The 26,152-nt window shown below is 42.4% G+C and overlaps 1 protein-coding gene across 2 annotated transcripts in view; it reads left to right on the forward strand.

Annotated features, from left to right (window-relative positions):
* The window catches only part of LOC124024915 (glutaredoxin 3-like), a 48,628-nt gene extending 23,852 nt beyond the window's left edge, over nucleotides 1–24,776 (forward strand). For both annotated transcript variants that reach the window (XM_046338648.1, XM_046338649.1), the window contains 7 exons: nucleotides 4,458–4,630; nucleotides 12,305–12,366; nucleotides 12,471–12,528; nucleotides 20,497–20,549; nucleotides 23,158–23,197; nucleotides 23,315–23,407; nucleotides 24,552–24,776. In XM_046338648.1, coding sequence (XP_046194604.1) covers nucleotides 4,458–4,630; nucleotides 12,305–12,366; nucleotides 12,471–12,528; nucleotides 20,497–20,549; nucleotides 23,158–23,197; nucleotides 23,315–23,407; nucleotides 24,552–24,602 — 530 coding nt within the window. In that variant the 3' untranslated portion in view covers nucleotides 24,603–24,776. The remainder of the gene's footprint in view (nucleotides 1–4,457; nucleotides 4,631–12,304; nucleotides 12,367–12,470; nucleotides 12,529–20,496; nucleotides 20,550–23,157; nucleotides 23,198–23,314; nucleotides 23,408–24,551) is intronic.
* The last annotated feature ends 1,376 nt before the right edge of the window (nucleotides 24,777–26,152 follow it).

Genomic DNA, 26,152 nt, shown 5'->3' on the forward strand with positions numbered 1-26,152 from the left:
AATGAAGTATCAGAATGAGTTTCACTGCAGGCTCTACATGCAGGCAACATATCACCCCTCCTCTACTCCTGTTCTCTCTTTCTGTTCTCTTCTCTTTTTCTCTGCCTCTCTCGCTTTCTTTCTTGATCGCTCGCTCTCCTTTCTCTCTCTCTTTCTCCTCTCCCCTCTTTCTCTCTCCCCCTCTTTCTCCTCTCCCCTCTTTCTCCTCTCTCCCTCTTTCTCCTCTCTCTCTCTTTCTCCTCTCTCCCTCTTTCTCCTCTCCCTCTTTCTCCTCTCTCCCTCTTTCTCCTCTCTCCCTCTTTCTCCTCTCCCTCTCTTTCTCCTCTCTTTCTCCTCTCTCCCTCTCTTTCTCCTCTCTCCTCCCTCTTTCTCCCTCTCTTTCTCTCTCTCTCCCTCTTTCTCCTCTCTCCCTCTCTTTCTCCTCTCTCCCTCTCTTTCTCCTCTCTTTCTCCTCTCTCCCTCTCTTTCTCCTCTCTCCCTCTTTCTCCCTCTCCCTCTCTTTCTCCCTCTTTCTCCTCTCTCCTCTCTTTCTCCTCTCTCACTCTTTCTCCTCTCTCACTCTTTCTCCTCTCTCCCTCTTTCTCCTCTCTCCCTCTCTCTCTCCCTCTCTTTCTCCTCTCCCTCTCTTTCTCCTCTCCCTCTTTCTCCTCTCCCCCTCTTTCTCCTCTCTCCCTCTCTTTCTCCTGCTGTCTTTCTCCTCTCATTCTTTCTCTCTCGTTCTCTCCCTCCACCCTCGTTTCCATCTTGTCTATTTCCCTCTGTCACAGTCTCTTCTCAAACACTGACTCACACTCATGTGTCAAGGACAACACATCTGCCTCATATTTAAACAGTGATCCTGTCCATGCCAATGTGGACCCATGTCAGTAGTAAGAGACACTGCATTTGGAAAGTATTCAGACCCCTTGACTTTTTCCACATTTTGTACGTTACAGCCTTATTCTAAAATTGACAACAAAAAGAATGTCTCATTTCCTATCAATCTACACACAATACCCCATAATGACAAAGCAAAAACAGGTTTAGACATTTTTGCTAATTTATTAAACATAAAAAAACTGATCATATAAGTTTTCAGACCCTTTACTCAGTACTTTATAAGTATTCAGACCCTTTACTCTGTACTTTGTTGAAGCACTTTTGGCAGCATTTACAACCTCTAGTCTTCTTGGGTAGGACCCTACAAGCTTGGCACACCTGTATTTGGGGAGATTCTCCCATTCTTCTCTGCAGATCCTCTCAAGCTCTGTCAGGTTGGATGGGGAGTGTCGCTGCACAGCTATTCTCAGGTCTCTCCAGAGATGTTCAATCGGGTTCAAGTCCGGGCTCTGGCTGGGCCACTCAAGGACATTCAGAGACTTGTCCCGAAGCTACTTCTGTGTTGTCTTGTCCGTGTGCCTAGGGTCATAGTCCTGATGGAAGGTGAACCTTCGCCCCAGTCTGAGGTCCTGAGCGCTCTGGAGCAGGTTTTTATGAAGGATCTCTCTGTACTTTGCTCCTGTCATCTTTCCTCGATCCTGACTAGTCTCACAGTTCCTGCCGCTGAAAAACATCCCCACAGCATGATGCTGCCATCACCGTGCTTCACCGTAGGGATGGTGGCAGGTTTCCTCCAGACGTGACGCTTGGCATTCAGGCCAAAGAGTTCAATCTTGGTTTCATCAGACCAGAGATTCTTGTTCCTCATGGTCTGAGAGTCTTTAGGTGCCTTTTGGCAAACTTCAAACGGTCTGTGATGTGCCTTTTACTGAGGAGTGGCTTCTGTCTGGCCACTCTACCACAAAGGCCTGATTGGTGGAGTGCTGCAGAGATGGCTGTCCTTCTGGAAGGTTCTCCCATCTCCACAGAGGAGCTCTGTCAGAGTGACCATTGGGTTCTTGGTCACCTCCCTGACCAAGGCTCTTCTCCCCTGATTGCTCAGTTTGGCTGAGCGGCCAGCTCTAGGAAGAGTCTTTGTGGTTCCTAACTTCTTCCATTTAAGAATGATGGAGGCCACTGTGTTCTTGGGAAAATTACTTAAAAATCATACAATGTGATTTTCTGGATTTTTGTTTTAGATTCCGTCTCTCACAGTTAAAGTGTACCTATGATAAAAATGACAGACCTCTACATGCTTTGTAAGTAGGAAAACCTGCACAATCGGCAGTGTATAAAATAATCAAATAAAATCAAATGTATATATATAGCCCTTCGTACATCAGCTGATATCTCAAAGTGCTGTACAGAAACCCAGCCTAAAACCCCAAACAGCAAGCAATGCAGGTGTAGAAGCACGGTGGCTAAGAAAAACTCCCATGAAAGGCCAAAACCTAGGAAGAAACCTAGAGAGGAACCAGGCTATGTGTGGTGGCCAGTCCTCTTCTGGCTGTGCCGGGTGGAGATTATAACAGAACATGGCCAAGATGTTCAAATGTTCATAAATTACCAGCATGGTCCAATAATAATAAGGCAGAACAGTTGAAACTGGAGCAGCAGCACGGCCAGGTGGACTGGGGACAGCAAGGAGTCATCATGTCAGGTAGTAGTGAGGCATGGTCCTAGGGCTCAGGTCCTCCGAGAGAGAGAAAGAAAGAGAGAAAGAGAGAATTAGAGAGAGCACACTTAGATTCACACAGGACACCGAATAGGACAGGAGAAGTACTCCAGATATAACAAACTGACCCTAGCCCCCTGACACATAAACTACTGCAGCATAAATACTGGAGGCTGAGACAGGAGGAGGCTGAGACAGGAGGAGGCTGAGACAGGAGGAGGCTGAGACAAATACTTGTTCTATATACACACTTTGTATTACTTAAAATGAATGTGATGATACTAGAGTTTGGGACCATCTTTATTTTAGCTTTTAACTTCATGTCTTGTTCATGTGTTTCCAAATGGCCCTTTTCATATGAGGGTAAGAAACATGCTGCTGACCAAACTCAAACATGCTGCTGACCAAACTCAAACATGCTGCTGACCAAACTCAAACATGCTGCTGACCAAACTCAAACATGCTGCTGACCAAACTCATCTGCAATTATGTCCTGATTTAATATCCAGACTGTTGTTCCTATGAACATACAAGAACATTTAATTAACATCCTGACTCTGTTCCTGTTAACATACAATAACATTTAATTAACAACCTGATTTAATATCCTGACTCTGTTCCTGTTAACATACAATAACATTTAATTAACAACCTGATTTAATATCCTGACTCTGTTGTTCATATGAACATACAATAACATTTAACTAACAACCTGATTTAATATCCTGACTCTGTTCCTGTTAACATACAATAACATTTAATTAACATCCTGACTCTGTTCCTGTTAACATACAATAACATTTAATTAACAACCTGATTTAATATCCTGACTCTGTTCCTGTTAACATACAATAACATTTAACTAACATCCTGATTTAATATCCTGACTCTGTTCCTGTTAACATACAATAACATTTAATTAACAACCTGATTTAATATCCTGACTGTTGTTCCTGTTAACATACAATAACATTTAATTAACAACCTGATTCAATATCCTGACTCTGTTCCTGTTAACATACAATAACATTTAACTAACATCCTGATTTAATATCCTGACTCTGTTCCTGTTAACATACAATAACATTTAACTAACATCCTGATTTAATATCCTGACTCTGTTGTTCATATGGGGTATTGTGATGTCATTATGAGGTATTGTGATGTCATTATGAGGTATTGTGCTGTCATTATGAGGTATTGTGATGTCATTATGAGGTATTGTGATGCCATTATGGGGTATTAACATACAATAACATTTAACTAACAACCCGTTGATTTCTCCTCAGCCGTCAGATTGTAGTTCTATTGAAGGACCATGCTATCCAGTATAACAGCCGTGTCTTATACTAGGTTTACAAACACAGTGTGTTTCTCCCCATCACCCAGGCTTCAGCCATCAGATTGTAGTTCTATTGAAGGACCATGCTATCCAGTATAACAGCCGTGTCTTATACTAGGTTTACAAACACAGTGTGTTTCTCCCCATCACCCAGGTTTCAGCCATCAGATTGTAGTTCTATTGAAGGACCATGCTATCCAGTATAACAGCCCTGTCTTATACTAGGTTTACAAACACAGTGTGTTTCTCCCCATCACCCAGGCTTCAGCCATCAGATTGTAGTTCTATTGAAGGACCATGCTATCCAGTATAACAGCCGTGTCTTATACTAGGTTTACAAACACAGTGTGTTTCTCCCCATCACCCAGGTTTCAGCCATCAGATTGTAGTTCTATTGAAGGACCATGCTATCCAGTATAACAGCCGTGTCTTATACTAGGTTTACAAACACAGTGTGTTTCTCCCCATCACCCAGGCTTCAGCCATCAGATTGTAGTTCTATTGAAGGACCATGCTATCCAGTATAACAGCCGTGTCTTATACTAGGTTTACAAACACAGTGTGTTTCTCCCCATCACCCAGGCTTCAGCCGTCAGATAGTGGCGCTTTTCAAGGCCCATGCCATCCAGTTCAGCAGTTTTGACATCCTGTCAGACGAGGAAGTGAGAGGGGGGCTGAAGACCTTCTCCAACTGGCCCACCTACCCTCAGGTTTATGTTAACGGAGAACTCGTAGGGGGACTGGACATTGTCAAGGTGAGTCGTGTTAAACGCACATTTTCCTTTTCCAGAGAACTGAGGCGAGCGAAAAACAAAACAAACATGGACAACAATAACAAAAATGATAAATGTAAAACCCTTGTAAAACAAAAACACTAAATAACTGTGGTATAACTCCTAGAGACCTCACCAAGAGATTTGAGCCTTTTGGTGTCGTGGTTTTAGAATGACCGAGACCAGAGTTTGAGTCCTGGTCAGGATACCCTTCTAATGAACTACATTGGTTTCAGCAGTTGGATAGCACTATTGACAGGATGGGGCGGCAGGGTAGCCTAGTGGTTAGAGCGTTGGACTAGTAACCGGAAGGTTGCAAGTTCAATCCCCTGAGCTGACAAGGTACAAATCTGTCGTTCTGCCCCTGAACAGGCAGTTAACCCACTGTTCCTAGACCAGTTAACCCCACTGTTCCTAGACCAGTTAACCCACTGTTCCTAGACCAGTTAACCCACTGTTCCTAGACCAGTTAACCCACTGTTCCTAGACCAGTTAACCCACTGTTCCTAGACCAGTTAACCCACTGTTCCTAGACCAGTTAACCCACTGTTCCTATACCAGTTATCCCACTGTTCCTAGACCAGTTATCCCACTGTTCCTAGACCAGTTAACCCACTGTTCCTAGACCAGTTATCCCACTGTTCCTAGACCAGTTATCCCACTGTTCCTAGACCAGTTATCCCACTGTTCCTAGACCAGTTAACCCACTGTTCCTAGACCAGTTAACCCACTGTTCCTAGACCAGTTAACCCACTTTTCCTAGACCAGTTAACCCACTGTTCCTAGACCAGTTAACCCACTGTTCCTAGACCAGTTATCCCACTGTTCATAGACCAGTTAACCCACTGTTCCTAGACCAGTTAACCCACTGTTCCCAGACCAGTTAACCCACTGTTCCCAGACCAGTTAACCCACTGTTCCCAGACCAGTTAACCCCACTGTTCCCAGACCAGTTAACCCACTGTTCCCAGACCAGTTAACCCACTGTTCCCAGACCAGTTAACCCACTGTTCCTAGACCAGTTAACCCACTGTTCCTAGACCAGTTAACCCACTGTTCCTAGACCAGTTAACCCACTGTTCCTAGACCAGTTAACCCACTGTTCCTAGACCAGTTAACCCCACTGTTCCTAGACCAGTTAACCCCACTGTTCCTAGACCAGTTAACCCCACTGTTCCTAGACCAGTTAACCCCACTGTTCCCAGACCAGTTAACCCCACTGTTCCCAGACCAGTTAACCCCACTGTTCCCAGACCAGTTAACCCCACTGTTCCCAGACCAGTTAACCCCACTGTTCCCAGACCAGTTAACCCCACTGTTCCCAGACCAGTTAACCCCACTGTTCCCAGACCAGTTAACCCCACTGTTCCCAGACCAGTTAACCCCACTGTTCCCAGACCAGTTAACCCCACTGTTCCCAGACCAGTTAACCCCACTGTTCCCAGATCAGTTAACCCACTGTTCCCAGACCAGTTAACCCCACTGTTCCTAGACCAGTTAACCCACTGTTCCTAGACCAGTTAACCCACTGTTCCCAGACCAGTTAACCCACTGTTCCCAGACCAGTTAACCCACTGTTCCCAGACCAGTTAACCCACTGTTCCCAGACCAGTTAACCCACTGTTCCTAGACCAGTTAACCCACTGTTCCTAGACCAGTTAACCCACTGTTCCTAGACCAGTTAACCCACTGTTCCTAGACCAGTTAACCCCACTGTTCCTAGACCAGTTAACCCCACTGTTCCTAGACCAGTTAACCCCACTGTTCCTAGACCAGTTAACCCCACTGTTCCTAGACCAGTTAACCCCACTGTTCCTAGACCAGTTAACCCCACTGTTCCTAGACCAGTTAACCCCACTGTTCCTAGACCAGTTAACCCCACTGTTCCCAGACCAGTTAACCCCACTGTTCCTAGACCAGTTAACCCCACTGTTCCTAGACCAGTTAACCCCACTGTTCCCAGACCAGTTAACCCCACTGTTCCCAGACCAGTTAACCCCACTGTTCCCAGACCAGTTAACCCCACTGTTCCCAGACCAGTTAACCCACTGTTCCCAGATCAGTTAACCCACTGTTCCTAGACCAGTTAACCCACTGTTCCTAGACCAGTTAACCCACTGTTCCCAGACCAGTTAACCCACTGTTCCTAGACCAGTTAACCCACTGTTCCTAGACCAGTTAACCCACTGTTCCCAGACCAGTTAACCCACTGTTCCTAGACCAGTTAACCCCACTGTTCCTAGACCAGTTAACCCACTGTTCCTAGACCAGTTAACCCACTGTTCCTAGACCAGTTAACCCACTGTTCCTAGACCAGTTAACCCACTGTTCCTAGACCAGTTAACCCACTGTTCCTAGACCAGTTAACCCACTGTTCCTAGACCAGTTATCCCACTGTTCCTAGACCAGTTATCCCACTGTTCCTAGACCAGTTAACCCACTGTTCCTAGACCAGTTATCCCACTGTTCCTAGACCAGTTATCCCACTGTTCCTAGACCAGTTATCCCACTGTTCCTAGACCAGTTAACCCACTGTTCCTAGACCAGTTAACCCACTGTTCCTAGACCAGTTAACCCACTTTTCCTAGACCAGTTAACCCACTGTTCCTAGACCAGTTAACCCACTGTTCCTAGACCAGTTATCCCACTGTTCATAGACCAGTTAACCCACTGTTCCTAGACCAGTTAACCCACTGTTCCCAGACCAGTTAACCCACTGTTCCCAGACCAGTTAACCCACTGTTCCCAGACCAGTTAAACCCACTGTTCCCAGACCAGTTAACCCACTGTTCCCAGACCAGTTAACCCACTGTTCCCAGACCAGTTAACCCACTGTTCCTAGACCAGTTAACCCACTGTTCCTAGACCAGTTAACCCACTGTTCCTAGACCAGTTAACCCACTGTTCCTAGACCAGTTAACCCACTGTTCCTAGACCAGTTAACCCCACTGTTCCTAGACCAGTTAACCCCACTGTTCCTAGACCAGTTAACCCCACTGTTCCTAGACCAGTTAACCCCACTGTTCCCAGACCAGTTAACCCCACTGTTCCCAGACCAGTTAACCCCACTGTTCCCAGACCAGTTAACCCCACTGTTCCCAGACCAGTTAACCCCACTGTTCCCAGACCAGTTAACCCCACTGTTCCCAGACCAGTTAACCCCACTGTTCCCAGACCAGTTAACCCCACTGTTCCCAGACCAGTTAACCCCACTGTTCCCAGACCAGTTAACCCCACTGTTCCCAGACCAGTTAACCCACTGTTCCCAGACCAGTTAACCCCACTGTTCCTAGACCAGTTAACCCACTGTTCCTAGACCAGTTAACCCACTGTTCCCAGACCAGTTAACCCACTGTTCCCAGACCAGTTAACCCACTGTTCCCAGACCAGTTAACCCACTGTTCCCAGACCAGTTAACCCACTGTTCCTAGACCAGTTAACCCACTGTTCCTAGACCAGTTAACCCACTGTTCCTAGACCAGTTAACCCACTGTTCCTAGACCAGTTAACCCACTGTTCCTAGACCAGTTAACCCCACTGTTCCTAGACCAGTTAACCCCACTGTTCCTAGACCAGTTAACCCCACTGTTCCTAGACCAGTTAACCCCACTGTTCCCAGACCAGTTAACCCCACTGTTCCCAGACCAGTTAACCCCACTGTTCCCAGACCAGTTAACCCCACTGTTCCCAGACCAGTTAACCCCACTGTTCCCAGACCAGTTAACCCCACTGTTCCCAGACCAGTTAACCCCACTGTTCCCAGACCAGTTAACCCCACTGTTCCCAGACCAGTTAACCGCACTGTTCCCAGACCAGTTAACCCCACTGTTCCCAGACCAGTTAACCCCACTGTTCCCAGACCAGTTAACCCCACTGTTCCCAGATCAGTTAACCCACTGTTCCCAGATCAGTTAACCCACTGTTCCCAGATCAGTTAACCCACTGTTCCTAGACCAGTTAACCCACTGTTCCTAGACCAGTTAACCCACTGTTCCCAGACCAGTTAACCCACTGTTCCTAGACCAGTTAACCCACTGTTCCTAGACCAGTTAACCCACTGTTCCCAGACCAGTTAACCCACTGTTCCTAGACCAGTTAACCCCACTGTTCCTAGACCAGTTAACCCACTGTTCCTAGACCAGTTAACCCACTGTTCCTAGACCAGTTAACCCACTGTTCCTAGACCAGTTAACCCACTGTTCCTAGACCAGTTAACCCACTGTTCCTAGACCAGTTAACCCACTGTTCCTAGACCAGTTATCCCACTGTTCCTAGACCAGTTATCCCACTGTTCCTAGACCAGTTAACCCACTGTTCCTAGACCAGTTATCCCACTGTTCCTAGACCAGTTATCCCACTGTTCCTAGACCAGTTATCCCACTGTTCCTAGACCAGTTAACCCACTGTTCCTAGACCAGTTAACCCACTGTTCCTAGACCAGTTAACCCACTTTTCCTAGACCAGTTAACCCACTGTTCCTAGACCAGTTAACCCCACTGTTCCTAGACCAGTTAACCCCACTGTTCCCAGACCAGTTAACCCCACTGTTCCCAGACCAGTTAACCCCACTGTTCCCAGACCAGTTAACCCCACTGTTCCCAGACCAGTTAACCCCACTGTTCCCAGACCAGTTAACCCCACTGTTCCCAGACCAGTTAACCCCACTGTTCCTAGACCAGTTAACCCAAATGTCCCAGCCAAGTTGGAGGGCATCGTTCTGTCATTCCTCATAATGGATGCTCTATGTATAGCATTCTATTAAAGTCATCAGGCCCTGTCTTTACTGTGTTGATCTGCTTCAGCTTCTATTCCGTTTGAATTCTACATTTAACACAATCTAGCATGCACAATCTATTTAGACAGCTGACGCGAGCACAAATCACATCATAATTGTCTTCAGGAAAATGTACTTCTCGAGTCATATTTTTCTTACATTGTTTTAGATGTGTTCACTGCAGGCTTGACTAGCAGCTATTAAGTTGCAGAGTCTCATTTAAATACAGATCAACCTGAGGTTTTACAGCAACATGGATCCGAAAAGGGAGGCTACTAAAATAGTTTTCCTGTTACTGTTCGACTCACAAAATATAATTTCAATTCACAACATTAACAATGTCTACAACTGTATTTCTGATCAATTTGATGTTATTTTAATGGGCAAAAATGTAGGTGTGTGATTCAGACTAGGTGTGTGTGTTAGTCTGATTCAGACTGTAGGTGTGTGTGTTAGTGTGATTCAGACTGTAGGTGTGTGCTTTAGTGTGATTCAGACTGTGTGTGTGTGTGTGTGTGTGTGTGTGTGTGTGTGTGTGTGTGTGTGTGTGTGTGTGTGTGTGTGTGTGTGTGTGTGTGTGTGTGTGTGTGTGTGTGTGATTCAGACTATAGGTGTGTGTCTTAGTGTGATTCAGACTGTAGGTGTGTGTGTGCTTTAGTGTGATTCAGACTGTAGGTGTGTGTGTTAGTGTGATTCAGTCTGTAGGTGTGTTTTAGTGTGATTCAGACTGTAGGTGTGTGTGTGCTTTAGTGTGATTCAGACTGTAGGTGTGTGTGTTAGTGTGATTCAGTCTGTAGGTGTGTTTTAGTGTGATTCAGTCTGTAGGTGTGTTTTAGTGTGATTCAGACTGTAGGTGTGTGCTTTAGTGTGATTCAGACTGTAGGTGTGTGTGTGTGTGTGATTCAGACTAGGTGTGTGTTTTAGTGTGATTCAGACTGTAGGTGTGTGTGTGTGTGTTAGTGTGATTCAGACTGTAGGTGTGTGATTCAGACTGTAGGTGTGTGTGTGTGTGTTAGTGTAATTCAGACTGTAGGTGTGTGTTTTAGTGTGATTCAGACTGTAGGTGTGTGTGTGTTAGTGTCATTCAGACTGTAGGTGTGTGTGTTAGTGTGATTCAGACTGTAGGTGTGTGTGTTAGTGTAATTCAGACTTTAGTGTGATTCAGACTGTAGGTGTGTGTGTTTTAGTGTCATTCAGACTGTAGGTGTGTGTGTTAGTGTGATTCAGACTGTAGGTGTGTGTGTTAGTGTGATTCAGACTGTAGGTGTGTGTGTGTTAGTGTGATTCAGACTGTAGGTGTGTGTTTTAGTGTGATTCAGACTGTAGGTGTGTGTTTTAGTGTGATTCAGACTGTAGGTGTGTGTGTGTGTGTGTGTGTGTTAGTGTGATTCAGACTGTAGGTGTGTGTGTGTGTGTGTGTGTGTGTTAGTGTGATTCAGACTGTAGGTGTGTGTTTTAGTGTGATTCAGACTGTAGGTGTGTGTTTTAGTGTGATTCAGACTGTAGGTGTGTGTTTTAGTGTGATTCAGACTGTAGGTGTGTGTTTTAGTGTGATTCAGACTGTAGGTGTGTGTTTTAGTGTGATTCAGACTGTAGGTGTGTGTTTTAGTGTGATTCAGACTGTAGGTGTGTGTTTTAGTGTGATTCAGACTGTAGGTGTGTGTTTTAGTGTGATTCAGACTGTAGGTGTGTGTTTTAGTGTGATTCAGACTGTAGGTGTGTGTTTTAGTGTGATTCAGACTGTAGGTGTGTGTTTTAGTGTGATTCAGACTGTAGGTGTGTGTTTTAGTGTGATTCAGACTGTAGGTGTGTGTTTTAGTGTGATTCAGACTGTAGGTGTGTGTTTTAGTGTGATTCAGACTGTAGGTGTGTGTGTTAGTGTGATTCAGACTGTAGGTGTGTGTTTTAGTGTGATTCAGACTGTAGGTGTGTGTGTGTTAGTGTGATTCAGACTGTAGGTGTGTGTTTTAGTGTGATTCAGACTGTAGGTGTGTGTTTTAGTGTGATTCAGACTGTAGGTGTGTGTTTTAGTGTGATTCAGACTGTAGGTGTGTGTTTTAGTGTGATTCAGACTGTAGGTGTGTGTGTGTGTGTGTGTGTGTTAGTGTGATTCAGACTGTAGGTGTGTGTGTGTGTGTGTGTGTGTTAGTGTGATTCAGACTGTAGGTGTGTGTTTTAGTGTGATTCAGACTGTAGGTGTGTGTTTTAGTGTGATTCAGACTGTAGGTGTGTGTTTTAGTGTGATTCAGACTGTAGGTGTGTGTTTTAGTGTGATTCAGACTGTAGGTGTGTGTTTTAGTGTGATTCAGACTGTAGGTGTGTGTTTTAGTGTGATTCAGACTGTAGGTGTGTGTTTTAGTGTGATTCAGACTGTAGGTGTGTGTGTGTTAGTGTGATTCAGACTGTAGGTGTGTGTGTGTTAGTGTGATTCAGACTGTAGGTGTGTGTGTGTTAGTGTGATTCAGACTGTAGGTGTGTGTGTGTTAGTGTGATTCAGACTGTAGGTGTGTGTGTGTTAGTGTGATTCAGACTGTAGGTGTGTGTGTGTTAGTGTGATTCAGACTGTAGGTGTGTGTGTGTTAGTGTGATTCAGACTGTAGGTGTGTGTTTTAGTGTGATTCAGACTGTAGGTGTGTGTGTTAGTGTGATTCAGACTGTAGGTGTGTGTTTTAGTGTGATTCAGACTGTAGGTGTGTGTTTTAGTGTGATTCAGACTGTAGGTGTGTGTTTTAGTGTGATTCAGACTGTAGGTGTGTGTTTTAGTGTGATTCAGACTGTAGGTGTGTGTGTTAGTGTGATTCAGACTGTAGGTGTGTGTTTTAGTGTGATTCAGACTGTAGGTGTGACCCAGTGACCCATCTCAGTGTTGATACCTGTTGTAGGAACTAGCTGAATCTGGAGAGCTGGAGAATACCTGTCCCAAGGCTGTCACACTGGAGCACAGGTAAAACACACCTTTATACACACACACACACACGCACACACACACACACGTGGAAGATGGCACGTTGTATTGTGTGACTTATGGACTGTCCCTATAACCTCCAGGTTGAAGTCGACCATCAACAGGAGTCCAGTCATGCTGTTCATGAAGGGAAATAAAGAGGTACGTAGGTGTCATTATATAACAGGACAATAAAGAGGTACGTAGGTGTCACTATATAACAGGACAATAAAGAGGTACGTAGGTGTCACTATATAACAGGACAATAAAGAGGTACGTAGGTGTCACTATATAACAGGACAATAAAGAGGTACGTAGGTGTCACTGTATAACAGGACAATAAAGAGGTACGTAGGTGTCACTGTATAACAGGACAATAAAGAGGTACGAAGGTGTCACTGTATAACAGGACAATAAAGAGGTACGTAGGTGTCACTGTATAACAGGACAATAAAGAGGTACGTAGGTGTCACTGTATAACAGGACAATAAAGAGGTACGTAGGTGTCACTGTATAACAGGACAATAAAGAGGTACGAAGGTGTCACTGTATAACAGGACAATAAAGAGGTACGTAGGTGTCACTATATAACAGGACAATAGAGGTGTCACTATATAACAGGACAATAGAGGTGTCACTATATAACAGGACAATAAAGAGGTGTCACTATATAACAGGACAATAAAGAGGTACGAAGGTGTCACTATATAACAGGGCAATAAAGAGGTGTCACTGTATAACAGGACAATAAAGAGGTGTCACTATATAACAGGACAATAAAGAGGTACGTAGGTGTCACTGTATAACAGGACAATAAAGAGGTGTCACTGTATAACAGGACAATAAAGAGGTACGTAGGTGTCACTGTATAACAGGACAATAAAGAGGTGTCACTGTATAACAGGACAATAAAGAGGTGTCACTGTATAACAGGACAATAAAGAGGTACGTAGGTGTCACTGTATAACAGGGCAATAAAGAGGTACGTAGGTGTCACTGTATAACAGGACAATAAAGAGGTACGTAGGTGTCACTATATAACAGGACAATAAAGAGGTGTCACTGTATAACAGGACAATAAAGAGGTACGTAGGTGTCACTATATAACAGGACAATAAAGAGGTGTCACTGTATAACAGGACAATAAAGAGGTGTCACTGTATAACAGGGCAATAAAGAGGTACGTAGGTGTCACTGTATAACAGGGCAATAAAGAGGTGTCACTATATAACAGGACAATAAAGAGATACGTAGGTGTCACTATATAACAGGGCAATAAAGAGGTACGTAGGTGTCACTGTATAACAGGGCAATAAAGAGGTACGTAGGTGTCACTGTATAACAGGGCAATAAAGAGGTACGTAGGTGTCACTATATAACAGGACAATAAAGAGGTACGTAGGTGTCACTGTATAACAGGACAATAAAGAGGTGTCACTATATAACAGGACAATAAAGAGATACGTAGGTGTCACTATATAACAGGACAATAAAGAGGTACGTAGGTGTCACTGTATAACAGGGCAATAAAGAGGTACGTAGGTGTCACTATATAACAGGACAATAAAGAGGTACGTAGGTGTCACTATATAACAGGATAATAAAGAGGTACGTAGGTGTCATTATATAACAGGACAATAAAGAGGTGTCACTGTATAACAGGACAATAAAGAGGTACGTAGGTGTCACTGTATAACAGGGCAATAAAGAGGTATGTAGGTGTCACTATATAACAGGATAATAAAGAGGTATGTAGGTGTCACTATATAACAGGACAATAAAGAGGTACGTAGGTGTCACTGTATAACAGGACAATAAAGAGGTACGTAGGTGTCACTATATAACAGGATAATAAAGAGGTACGTAGGTGTCACTATGTAACAGGATAATAAAGAGGTACGTAGGTGTCATTATATAACAGGACAATAAAGAGGTGTCACTGTATAACAGGACAATAAAGAGGTATGTAGTTGTCACTGTATAACAGGACAATAAAGAGGTATGTAGGTGTCACTATATAACAGGACAATAAAGAGGTATGTAGGTGTCACTATATAACAGGACAATAAAGAGGTACGTAGGTGTCACTGTATAACAGGGCAATAAAGAGGTGTCACTATATAACAGGACAATAAAGAGGTACGTAGGTGTCACTGTATAACAGGGCAATAAAGAGGTACGTAGGTGTCACTATATAACAGGATAATAAAGAGGTATGTAGGTGTCACTATACAACAGGACAATAAAGAGGTACGTAGGTGTCACTGTATAACAGGACAATAAAGAGGTGTCACTGTATAACAGCATTATAAAGAGGTGTCACTGTATAACAGCATTATAAAGAGGTGTCACTGTATAACAGGACAATAAAGAGGTGTCACTGTATAACAGCATTATAAAGAGGTGTCACTGTATAACAGGACAATAAAGAGGTGTCACTGTATAACAGGACAATAAAGAGGTGTCACTGTATAACAGGACAATAAAGAGGTACGTAGGTGTCACTATATAACAGGACAATAAAGAGGTGTCACTGTATAACAGCATTATAAAGAGGTGTCACTGTATAACAGGACAATAAAGAGGTGTCACTGTATAACAGGACAATAAAGAGGTGTCACTGTATAACAGCATTATAAAGAGGTGTCACTGTATAACAGGACAATAAAGAGGTGTCACTGTATAACAGCATTATAAAGAGGTGTCACTGTATAACAGGACAATAAAGAGGTGTCACTGTATAACAGCATTATAAAGAGGTGTCTCTGTATAACAGGACAATAGAGGTGTCACTGTATAACAGCATTATAAAGAGGTGTCACTGTATAACAGGACAATAAAGAGGTGTCACTGTATAACAGCATTATAAAGAGGTGTCACTGTATAACAGGACAATAAAGAGGTGTCACTGTATAACAGCATTATAAAGAGGTGTCACTGTATAACAGGACAATAAAGAGGTGTCACTGTATAACAGCATTATAAAGAGGTGTCACTGTATAACAGGACAATAAAGAGGTGTCACTGTATAACAGGACAATAAAGAGGTGTCACTGTATAACAGGGCAATAAAGAGGTACGTAGGTGTAACTATATAACAGGGCAATAAAGAGGTACGTAGGTGTCACTATATAACAGGGCAATAAAGAGGTACGTAGGTGTCACTATATAACAGGGCAATAAAGAGGTACGTAGGTGTCACTGTATAACAGGGCAATAAAGAGGTGTCACTGTATAACAGGACAATAAAGAGGTACGTAGGTGTCACTGTATAACAGGACAATAAAGAGGTATGTAGGTGTCATTATATAACAGGACAATAAAGAGGTGTCACTGTATAACAGGACAATAAAGAGGTACGTAGGTGTCACTGTATAACAGGACAATAAAGAGGTACGTAGGTGTCACTGTATAACAGGACAATAAAGAGGTATGTAGGTGTCATTATATAACAGGACAATAAAGAGGTACGTAGGTGTCACTGTATAACAGGACAATAAAGAGGTACGTAGGTGTCACTGTATAACAGGACAATAAAGAGGTACGTAGGTGTCACTACATAACAGGACAATAAAGAGGTACGTAGGTGTCACTATATAACAGGGCAATAAAGAGGTGTCACTGTATAACAGGACAATAAAGAGGTACGTAGGTGTCACTGTATAACAGGACAATAAAGAGGTATGTAGGTGTCATTATATAACAGGACAATAAAGAGGTGTCACTGTATAACAGGACAATAAAGAGGTACGTAGGTGTCACTGTATAACAGGACAATAAAGAGGTACGTAGGTGTCACTATATAACAGGACAATAAAGAGGTACGTAGGTGTCACTATATAACAGGACAATAAAGAGGTACGAAGGTGTCACTGTATCACAGGGCAATAAAGAGGTACGAAGGTGTCACTGTATCACAGGGCAATAAAGAGGTACGAAGGTGTCACTGTATAACAGGACAATAAAGAGGTACGTAGGTGTCACTATATAACAGGACAATAAAGAGGTACGTAGGTGTCACTGTATAACAGGACAATAAAGAGGTACGTAGGTGTCACTATATAACAGGACAATAAAGAGGTACGTAGGTGTCACTATATAACAGGACAATAAAGAGGTACGAAGGTGTCACTGTATCACAGGGCAATAAAGAGGTACGAAGGTGTCACTGTATAACAGGACAATAAAGAGGTACGTAGGTGTCACTATATAACAGGACAATAAAGAGGTATGTAGGTGTCACTATATAACAGGATAATAAAGAGGTGTCACTATATATCAGGACAATAAAGAGGTACGTAGGTGTCACTATATAACAGGACAATAAAGAGGTACGAAGGTGTCACTGTATAACAGGACAATAAAGAGGTACGAAGAATAGGAATGGAATAGAATGGGGGCAGCAGGTAGCCTAGTGGTTAGAGCGTTGGACTTGTAACCAAAAGGTTGCTGGATCGAACCCCCGAGCTGACAAGGTAAAAATCTGTCATTCTGCCCCTGAACAAGGCAGCTGTTCCCAGGCCGTCATTGTTAGTAAGAATTTACTGACTAAAGAAATATATATATAAATAAATGCTATGCAGAAACATACATGGACAATAAACTGAGGCTTGTGTTTGGCCTGTATAATACTATTCTAATATAACTCCAGTACATTACTTCAAGAGGTACCAGTTGGCCTATATAATACTATTCTAATATAACTCCAGTACATTACTTCAAGAGGTACCAGTTGGCCTATATAATACTATATAATACTATATAATACTTCAAGAGGTACCCGTTGGCCTATATAATACTATATAATACTATTCTAATATAACTCCAGTACATTACTTCAAGAGGTACCCGTTGGCCTATATAATACTATATAATACTATTCTAATATAATATATCGTATATAATATAGTACAGTTGGCCTGTATACTACTATATAATATTATTATTACTAATATAATATATCGTATATAATATAGTACAGTTGGCCTGTATACTACTATATAATACTATTCTACTATTCTAATATAATATATAGTATATAATATAGTACAGTTGGCCTGTATACTACTATATAATACTATTCTAATATAATATATAGTATATAATATAGTACAGTTGGCCTGTATACTACTATATAATACTATTCTAATATAATATATAGTATATAATATAGTACAGTTGGCCTATATAATACTATATAATACTATTCTAATATAGTATATAATATAGTACAGTTGGCCTATATAATACTATATAATAATATTCTAATATAATATATAGTATATAATATAGTACAGTTGGCCTGTATACTACTATATAATACTATTCTCATATAATATATAGTATATAATATAGTACAGTTGGCCTATATAATACTATATAATACTATTCTAATATAATATATAGTATATAATATAGTACAGTTGGCCTATATAATACTATATAATACTATTCTAATATAATATATAGTATATAATATAGTACAGTTGGCCTGTATACTACTATATAATACTATTGTAATATAATATATAGTATATATAGTACAGTTGGCCTATATAATACTATATAATACTATTCTAATATAATATATAGTATATATAGTACAGTTGGCCTATATAATACTATTGTAATATAATATATAGTATATAATATAGTACAGTTGGCCTGTATACTATATAATACTATATAATACTATTGTAATATAATATATAGTATATAATATAGTACAGTTGGCCTGTATACTATATAATACTATATAATACTATTCTAATATAATATATAGTATATAATATAGTACAGTTGGCCTGTATACTATATAATACTATTCTAATATAATATATAGTATATAATATAGTACAGTTGGCCTGTATACTATATAATACTATATAATACTATTCTAATATAATATATAGTATATAATATAGTACAGTTTGACTGTATACTATATAATACTATTCTAATATAATATATAGTATATAATATAGTACAGTTGGCCTGTATACTACTATTGTAATATAATATATAGTATATAATATAGTACAGTTGGCCTGTATACTCTGCCCCATCTAGTAGATAAGGACAATTGGTATGGCATACATTTCAACAGAATTGAGGCTAATCTGAAATCAATAATATTCTGCACAGAGCCGAGCAGTGGGACCCCCCTCTCACACACACACACACACACACACACACACACACACACACACACACACACACACACACACACACACACACACACACACACACACACACACACACACACACACACACACACACACACTAATGGTTCAGGAGTACCCCTCTCTCTCACACACACACACACACACACACACACACACACACACACACACACACACACACACACACACACACACACACACACACACACACACACACACACACACACACACACACACACACACACACACACACACACACACACACTAATGGTTCAGGAGTACCCCCCCCTCCTACCTCTTCATATTGATTGCTGCTGCTCACAGATGAAGAGATATCTTCAGAGTAGTTTAAACCAGGTCCCCTGTGAATCCCGTCTCTCCCTTTGGTTCTATCTGTAGATACAGATCTTTATTTAGTTTCCCATTTCTTAAAAGACCGTTTCTAAGTGGGGTCCTGTGAAACCAACAGCAAGTTGAAACTTGCTCAATGAAAGCTTGAGTTTGGTTTCATTACTGGAGGGAAGAGGTCCTGACTCCTCCTGCTTAACTAGGCAAGTCGGTTAAGAACAAATTCTTATTTACGTTGACGGCCTAGGAACAATGCCTTGTTCAGAATGACATATTTTTATCTCGGGGATTCGATCCGGCAACCTTTCGGGTTACTGGCCCAACGCTCTAACCACTAGGCTACCTGCTGGTTACTGGCCCAACGCTCTAACCACTAGGCTACCTGCTGGTTACTGGCCCAACGCTCTAACCACTAGGCTACCTGCTGGTTACTGGCCCAACGCTCTAACCACTAGGCTACCTGCTGGTTACTGGCCCAACGCTCTAACCACTAGGCTACCTGCTGGTTACTGGCCCAACACTCTAACCACTAGGCTACCTGCTGGTTACTGGCCCAACGCTCTAACCACTAGGCTACCTGCTGGTTACTGGCCCAACGCTCTAACCACTAGGTTACCTGCTGGTTACTGGCCCAACACTCTAACCACTAGGCTACCTGCTGGTTACTGGTCCAACGCTCTAACCACTAGGCTACCTGCTGGTTACTGGCCCAACGCTCTAACCACTAGGCTACCTGCTGGTTACTGGCCCAATGCTCTAACCACTAGGCTACCTGCTGGTTACTGGCCCAACACTCTAACCACTAAGCTACCTGCTGGTTACTGGCCCAACGCTCTAACCACTAGGCTACCTGCTGGTTACTGGCCCAACGCTCTAACCACTAGGCTACCTGCTGGTTACTGGCCCAACGCTCTAACCACTAGGCTACCTGCTGGTTACTGGCCCAACACTCTAACCACTAGGCTACCTGCTGGTTACTGGCCCAACGCTCTAACCACTAGGCTACCTGCTGGTTACTGGCCCAATGCTCTAACCACTAGTCTACCTGCTGGTTACTGGCCCAACACTCTAACCACTAGGCTACCTGCTGGTTACTGGCCCAACGCTCTAACCACTAGGCTACCTGCTGGTTACTGGCCCAACGCTCTAACCACTAGGCTTATTGCTGGTTAATGGACCAATGCTCTAACCACTAGGCTACCTGCTGGTTACTGGCCCAACGCTCTAACCACTAGGCTACCTGCTGGTTAATGGACCAATGCTCTAACCACTAGGCTACCTGCTGGTTACTGGCCCAACGCTCTAACCACTAGGCCACCACTTATCCATGTGTTTTCTTGAAAGCATTTCTCCTACTCACTCAGAAAACAACATTTTGTATATTAGCTATTTGAAAAGATCTTTGTCTTAAAAAGAAACATTGCTTCCTGTGATTTTGTTCTGCAATAAAATGGTTTTGTGTTGACTCTCCCGTTGAAGGAACTGAATTGAGTTAATATGTTGATTATAAAGTGTATGTTCTTTGTTAAGATACTGACATGGGTATGATTTAAGTTATCTGTTCGGTTTCTAAAGTCTGTTTTTCTTCCTGTATCTGTAGCAAGCCAAGTGTGGATTCAGTCTTCAGATACTGGAGATAATGAACAGCTCAGGGTGAGAACACCACTATATCACGATACTGGAGATAATGAACAGCTCAGGGTGAGGTAACACCACTATATCACGATACTGGAGATAATGATCAGCTCAGGGTGAGGTAAAGCAACTATATCACGATACTGGAGATAATGAACAGCTCAGGGTGAGAGAACACCACTATATCACGATACTGGAGATAATGAACAGCTCAGGGTGAGGTAACACCACTATATCACAATACTGGAGATAATGAACAGCTCAGGGTGAGGTAACACCACTATATCACGATACTGGAGATAATGAACAGCTCAGGGTGAGGTAACACCACTATATCACGATACTGGAGATAATGAACAGCTCAGGGTGAGGTAAAGCAACTATATCACGATACTGGAGATAATGAACAGGGTGAGGTAACACCACTATATCACGATACTGGAGATAATGAACAGGGTGAGGTAACACCACTATATCACGATACTGGAGATAATGAACAGGGTGAGGTAACACCACTATATCACGATACTGGAGATAATGAACAGGGTGAGAACACCACTATATCACGATACTGGAGATAATGAACAGGGTGAGGTAACACCACTATATCACGATACTGGAGATAATGAACAGGGTGAGAACACCACTATATCACGATACTGGAGATAATGAACAGGGTGAGAACACCACTATATCACGATACTGGAGATAATGAATAGGGTGAGAACACCACTATATCACGATACTGGAGATAATGAAACAGGGTGAGAACACCACTATATCACGATACTGGAGATAATGCACAGGGTGAGGTAACACCACTATATCACGATACTGGAGATAATGAACAGGGTGAGGTAACACCACTATATCACGATACTGGAGATAATGAACAGGGTGAGAACACCACTATATCACGATACTGGAGATAATGAACAGGGTGAGGTAACACCACTATATCACGATACTGGAGATAATGAACAGGGTGAGGTAACACCACTATATCACGATACTGGAGATAATGAACAGGGTGAGGTAACACCACTATATCACGATACTGGAGATAATGAACAGGGTGAGGTAACACCACTATATCACGATACTGGAGATAATGAACAGGGTGAGAACACCACTATATCACGATACTGGAGATAATGAACAGGGTGAGAACACCACTATATCACGATACTGGAGATAATGAACAGGGTGAGAACACCACTATATCACGATACTGGAGATAATGAACAGGGTGAGGTAACACCACTATATCACGATTCTGGAGATAATGCACAGGGTGAGGTAACACCACTATATCACGATACTGGAGATAATGAACAGGGTGAGGTAACACCACTATATCACGATACTGGAGATAATGAACAGGGTGAGGTAACACCACTATATCACGATACTGGAGATAATGAACAGGGTGAAGTAACACCACTATATCACGATACTGGAGATAATGAACAGGGTGAGGTAACACCACTATATCACGATACTGGAGATAATGAACAGCTCAGGGTGAGGTAACACCACTATATCACGATACTGGAGATAATGAACAGGGTGAGAACACCACTATATCACGATACTGGAGATAATGAACAGGGTGAGGTAACACCACTATATCACGATACTGGAGAAATGAACAGGGTGAGGTAACACCACTATATCGTGATCATGAACAGAGCAGTTCATTATATCTTGTCTGTGTTTATAATATAGTGGTTAATATCTTGTCTGTGTTTATAATATAGTGGTTAATATCTTGCCTGTGTTTCTAATATAATGGTTAATATCTTGTCTGTGTTTCTAATATAATGGTTAATATCTTGTCTGTGTTTCTAATATAATGGTTAATATCTTGCCTGTGTTTCTAATATGATGGTTAATATCTTGTCTGTGTTTCTAATATGATGGTTAATATCTTGTCTGTGTTTCTAATATGATGGTTAATATCTTGTCTGTGTTTCTAATATGATGGTTAATATCTTGTCTGTGTTTCTAATATGATGGTTAATATCTTGTCTGTGTTTCTAATATGATGGTTAATATCTTGTCTGTGTTTCTAATATGATGGTTAATATCTTGTCTGTGTTTCTAATATGATGGTTAATATCTTGTCTGTGTTTCTAATATGATGGTTAATATCTTGTCTGTGTTTCTAATATGATGGTTAATATCTTGTCTGTGTTTCTAATATGATGGTTAATATCTTGTCTGTGTTTCTAATATGATGGTTAATATCTTGTCTGTGTTTCTAATATGATGGTTAATATCTTGTCTGTGTTTCTAATATGATGGTTAATATCTTGTCTGTGTTTCTAATATGATGGTTAATATCTTGTCTGTGTTTCTAATATGATGGTTAATATCTTGTCTGTGTTTCTAATATGATGGTTAATATCTTGTCTGTGTTTCTAATATGATGGTTAATATCTTGTCTGTGTTTCTAATATGATGGTTAATATCTTGTCTGTGTTTCTAATATGATGGTTAATATCTTGTCTGTGTTTCTAATATGATGGTTAATATCTTGTCTGTGTTTCTAATATGATGGTTAATATCTTGTCTGTGTTTCTAATATGATGGTTAATATCTTGCCTGTGTTTCCTGTTTGCAGGGTGGAATACAGCACCTTTGATATCCTGGAAGATGACGAGGTAAAAGAGACTGTATCTGTCAATGACATTTGCAAAACCATGTTGGTGAAACCTAAAGATGTTTTTCTACATGTTGACGTGGTTTTCTTTATGCATCTTCCAATCACCGATGTCCAGGTTCGACAGGGTCTGAAGACATACTCAAACTGGCCAACGTACCCTCAGCTATATGTCAATGGGGAACTCATTGGTGGGCTGGACATTGTGAAGGTGAGAAGAGATTTTTTGTTTTACACCTCAGACCATAATTGCGCTTATTACCTCCACTTAGTTCTGGACTAGTCTTGATATGTCTATAAACCATTTACAATGGAGATCGTCCATTTAAAATAGTTTTTTAGTCCTAAACTAGGCTGAATCTGTGTCTGGGGGAAACCAACCCTTATAGGATCAGCCAGGCATGTCACAGTGTTATAGACAGAGGCAGCAGCAGTACCACAGACTCTCCACCAGGTGTCACTAAAGCACCGTGTTCTGTTTTCTTAGCCTGCTTAATGTCGTCATGCCATGTGCAGTCAGACAGCATGGAGGGGGAGGGGGGTGGGGGGTCATCCTCGGTAGTAAAAAAGCACAGAGGAAAAGATTGGTGTAATGTAAATACCCAGGTTTCTTAGTGAACTACATTAAACCAGGCTAAGGGAAGGTTACACAACATTGAGATAGTAAAGTCCCCAGTGTGCGTCTAACAGTAATCCTCTGTTTAGATATGCCTACTTATTTCACCGAGGGCCTTGCTTTGCATAAACTAGGCCTGTAGTCCGGGTGGGTTTAAAGCAGTGTATTGCCCAGCAGTGGCTAGTGGTCGATGTCAGCTGAAGTTCAGTTTTAATAGATCACCTGTCAATCACGGTTCTTTATGAGGACTGCATTGTGATAACATGTCACTGGGTTTCATTAGACAGGAGTTCTCTGTGTCTCTACATAGTTAGTTTAATGAGACAGGAGTTCTCTGTGTCTCTACATAGTTAGTTTAATGAGACAGGAGTTCTCTGTGTCTCTATACATAGTTAGTTTAATGAGACAGGAGTTTTCTGTGTATCTATACATAGTTAGTTTAATGAGACAGGAGTTTTCTGTGTATCTATACATAGTTAGTTTCATTAGACAGGAGTTCTCTGTGTATCTATACATAGTTAGTTTCATTAGACAGGAGTTCTCTGTGTCTCTATACATAGTTAGTTTCATGAGACAGGAGTTCTCTGTGTCTCTATTCATAGTTATTGTGCATCAATAGAGTATTTATTTCTGATGCTGTTGGTAGGTTACATGACAGGTCCAGTAGGCTGTTATTTTCTCATGTATCAGCTGGTATGAAGATCAGACCTTTATTGACATGTGTTCTGTGTTTTTACAGGAGCTTAAAGACAGTGGAGACCTTTCTTCTGTCCTGAGGGGTGAATGCTAGATTCCTGTAGTACTGTTACTGTGATGGGAATGAGCTATGGACTACTGCACTCTTTCTTCCTCTCTCTACCTTCTTCTTCCTCTCTCTACCCTCTTCTTCCTCTCTACCCTCTTCTTCCTCTCTACCCTCTTCTTCCCCTCTCTACCCTCCTCTTCCCCTCTCTACCATCTTTTTCCCCTCTCTACCCTCCTCTTTCTCTCTACCCTCCTCTTTCTCTCTACCCCTCCTCTTCCTCTCTCTACCCTCCTCTTCCTCTCTCTACCCTCCTCTTCCGCTCTCTACCCTCCTCTTCCCCTCTCTACCTCTCTCTACCCTCCTCTTCCCCTCTCTACCTCTCTCTACCCTCCTCTTCCCCTCTCTACCCTCCTCTTCCCCTCTCTACCCTCCTCTTCCTCTCTCTACCCTCCTCTTCCCCTCTCTACCCTCCTCTTCCCCTCTCTACCCTCCTCTTCCCCTCTCTACCCTCCTCTTCCCCTCTCTACCCTCCTCTTCCCCTCTCTACCCTCCTCTTCCCCTCTCTACCCTTCTCTTCCCTCTCTACCCTTCTCTTCCCCTCTCTACCCTCCTCTTCCCCTCTCTACCCTCCTCTTCCCCTCTCTACCCTCCTCTTCCCTCTCTACCCTCCTCTTCCCCTCTCTACCCTCCTCTTCCCCTCTCTACCCTCCTCTTCCCCTCTCTGCCCTCCTCTTCCCCTCTCTACCCTCTTCTCTTCCCCTCTCTACCCTCTTCTCTTCCCCTCTCTACCCTCTTCTCTTCCCCTCTCTACCCTCCTCTCCCCCTCTCTACCCTCCTCTACCCTCCTCTTCCCCTCTCTATCCTCTTCTCTTCTCTACCCTCTTCTCTCCCCCTCTCTACCCTCCTCTTCCCCTCTCTACCCTCCTCTTCCCCTCTCTATCCTCTTCTCTATCCTCTTCCCTCTTCTCTCCCCCTCTCTACCCTCCTCTTCCCCTCTCTATCCTCTTCTCTATCCTCTTCCCTCTTCTCTCCCCCTCTCTGAAATACATTATATTATCCATCCATAGATTTTTCTGAACATAGCACAGGTGTCCAAATGAACCTGATTGATCAAACTGCATTCTGCCACCAGCTGCAAATATAATAAAGTCATCCATGATGCTACCTGACTGGTTTCCTTATTTGTCTTCTGAACCTTAAAGAACACAGCAGTCAGAGCAAAGAACTGGAACCTTAGAACACAGCAGTCAGAGCAAAGAACTGGAACCTTAGAACACAGCAGTCAGAGCAAAGAACTGGAACCTTAGAGAACACAGCACTCAGAGCAAAGAACTGGAACCTTAGAACACAGCAGTCAGAGCAAAGAACTAGAACCTTAGAACACAGCAGTCAGAGCAAAGAACTGGAACCTTAGAGAACACAGCAGTCAGAGCAAAGAACTGGAACCTTAGAACACAGCAGTCAGAGCAAAGAACTGGAACCTTAGAGAACACAGCACTCAGAGCAAAGAACTGGAACCTTAGAACACAGCAGTCAGAGCAAAGAACTAGAACCTTAGAACACAGCAGTCAGAGCAAAGAACTGGAACCTTAGAG

This window comes from Oncorhynchus gorbuscha, unplaced genomic scaffold, assembly GCF_021184085.1.
Source record: "Oncorhynchus gorbuscha isolate QuinsamMale2020 ecotype Even-year unplaced genomic scaffold, OgorEven_v1.0 Un_scaffold_2068, whole genome shotgun sequence".
Classification (NCBI taxonomy): Eukaryota; Metazoa; Chordata; class Actinopteri; order Salmoniformes; family Salmonidae; genus Oncorhynchus; species Oncorhynchus gorbuscha.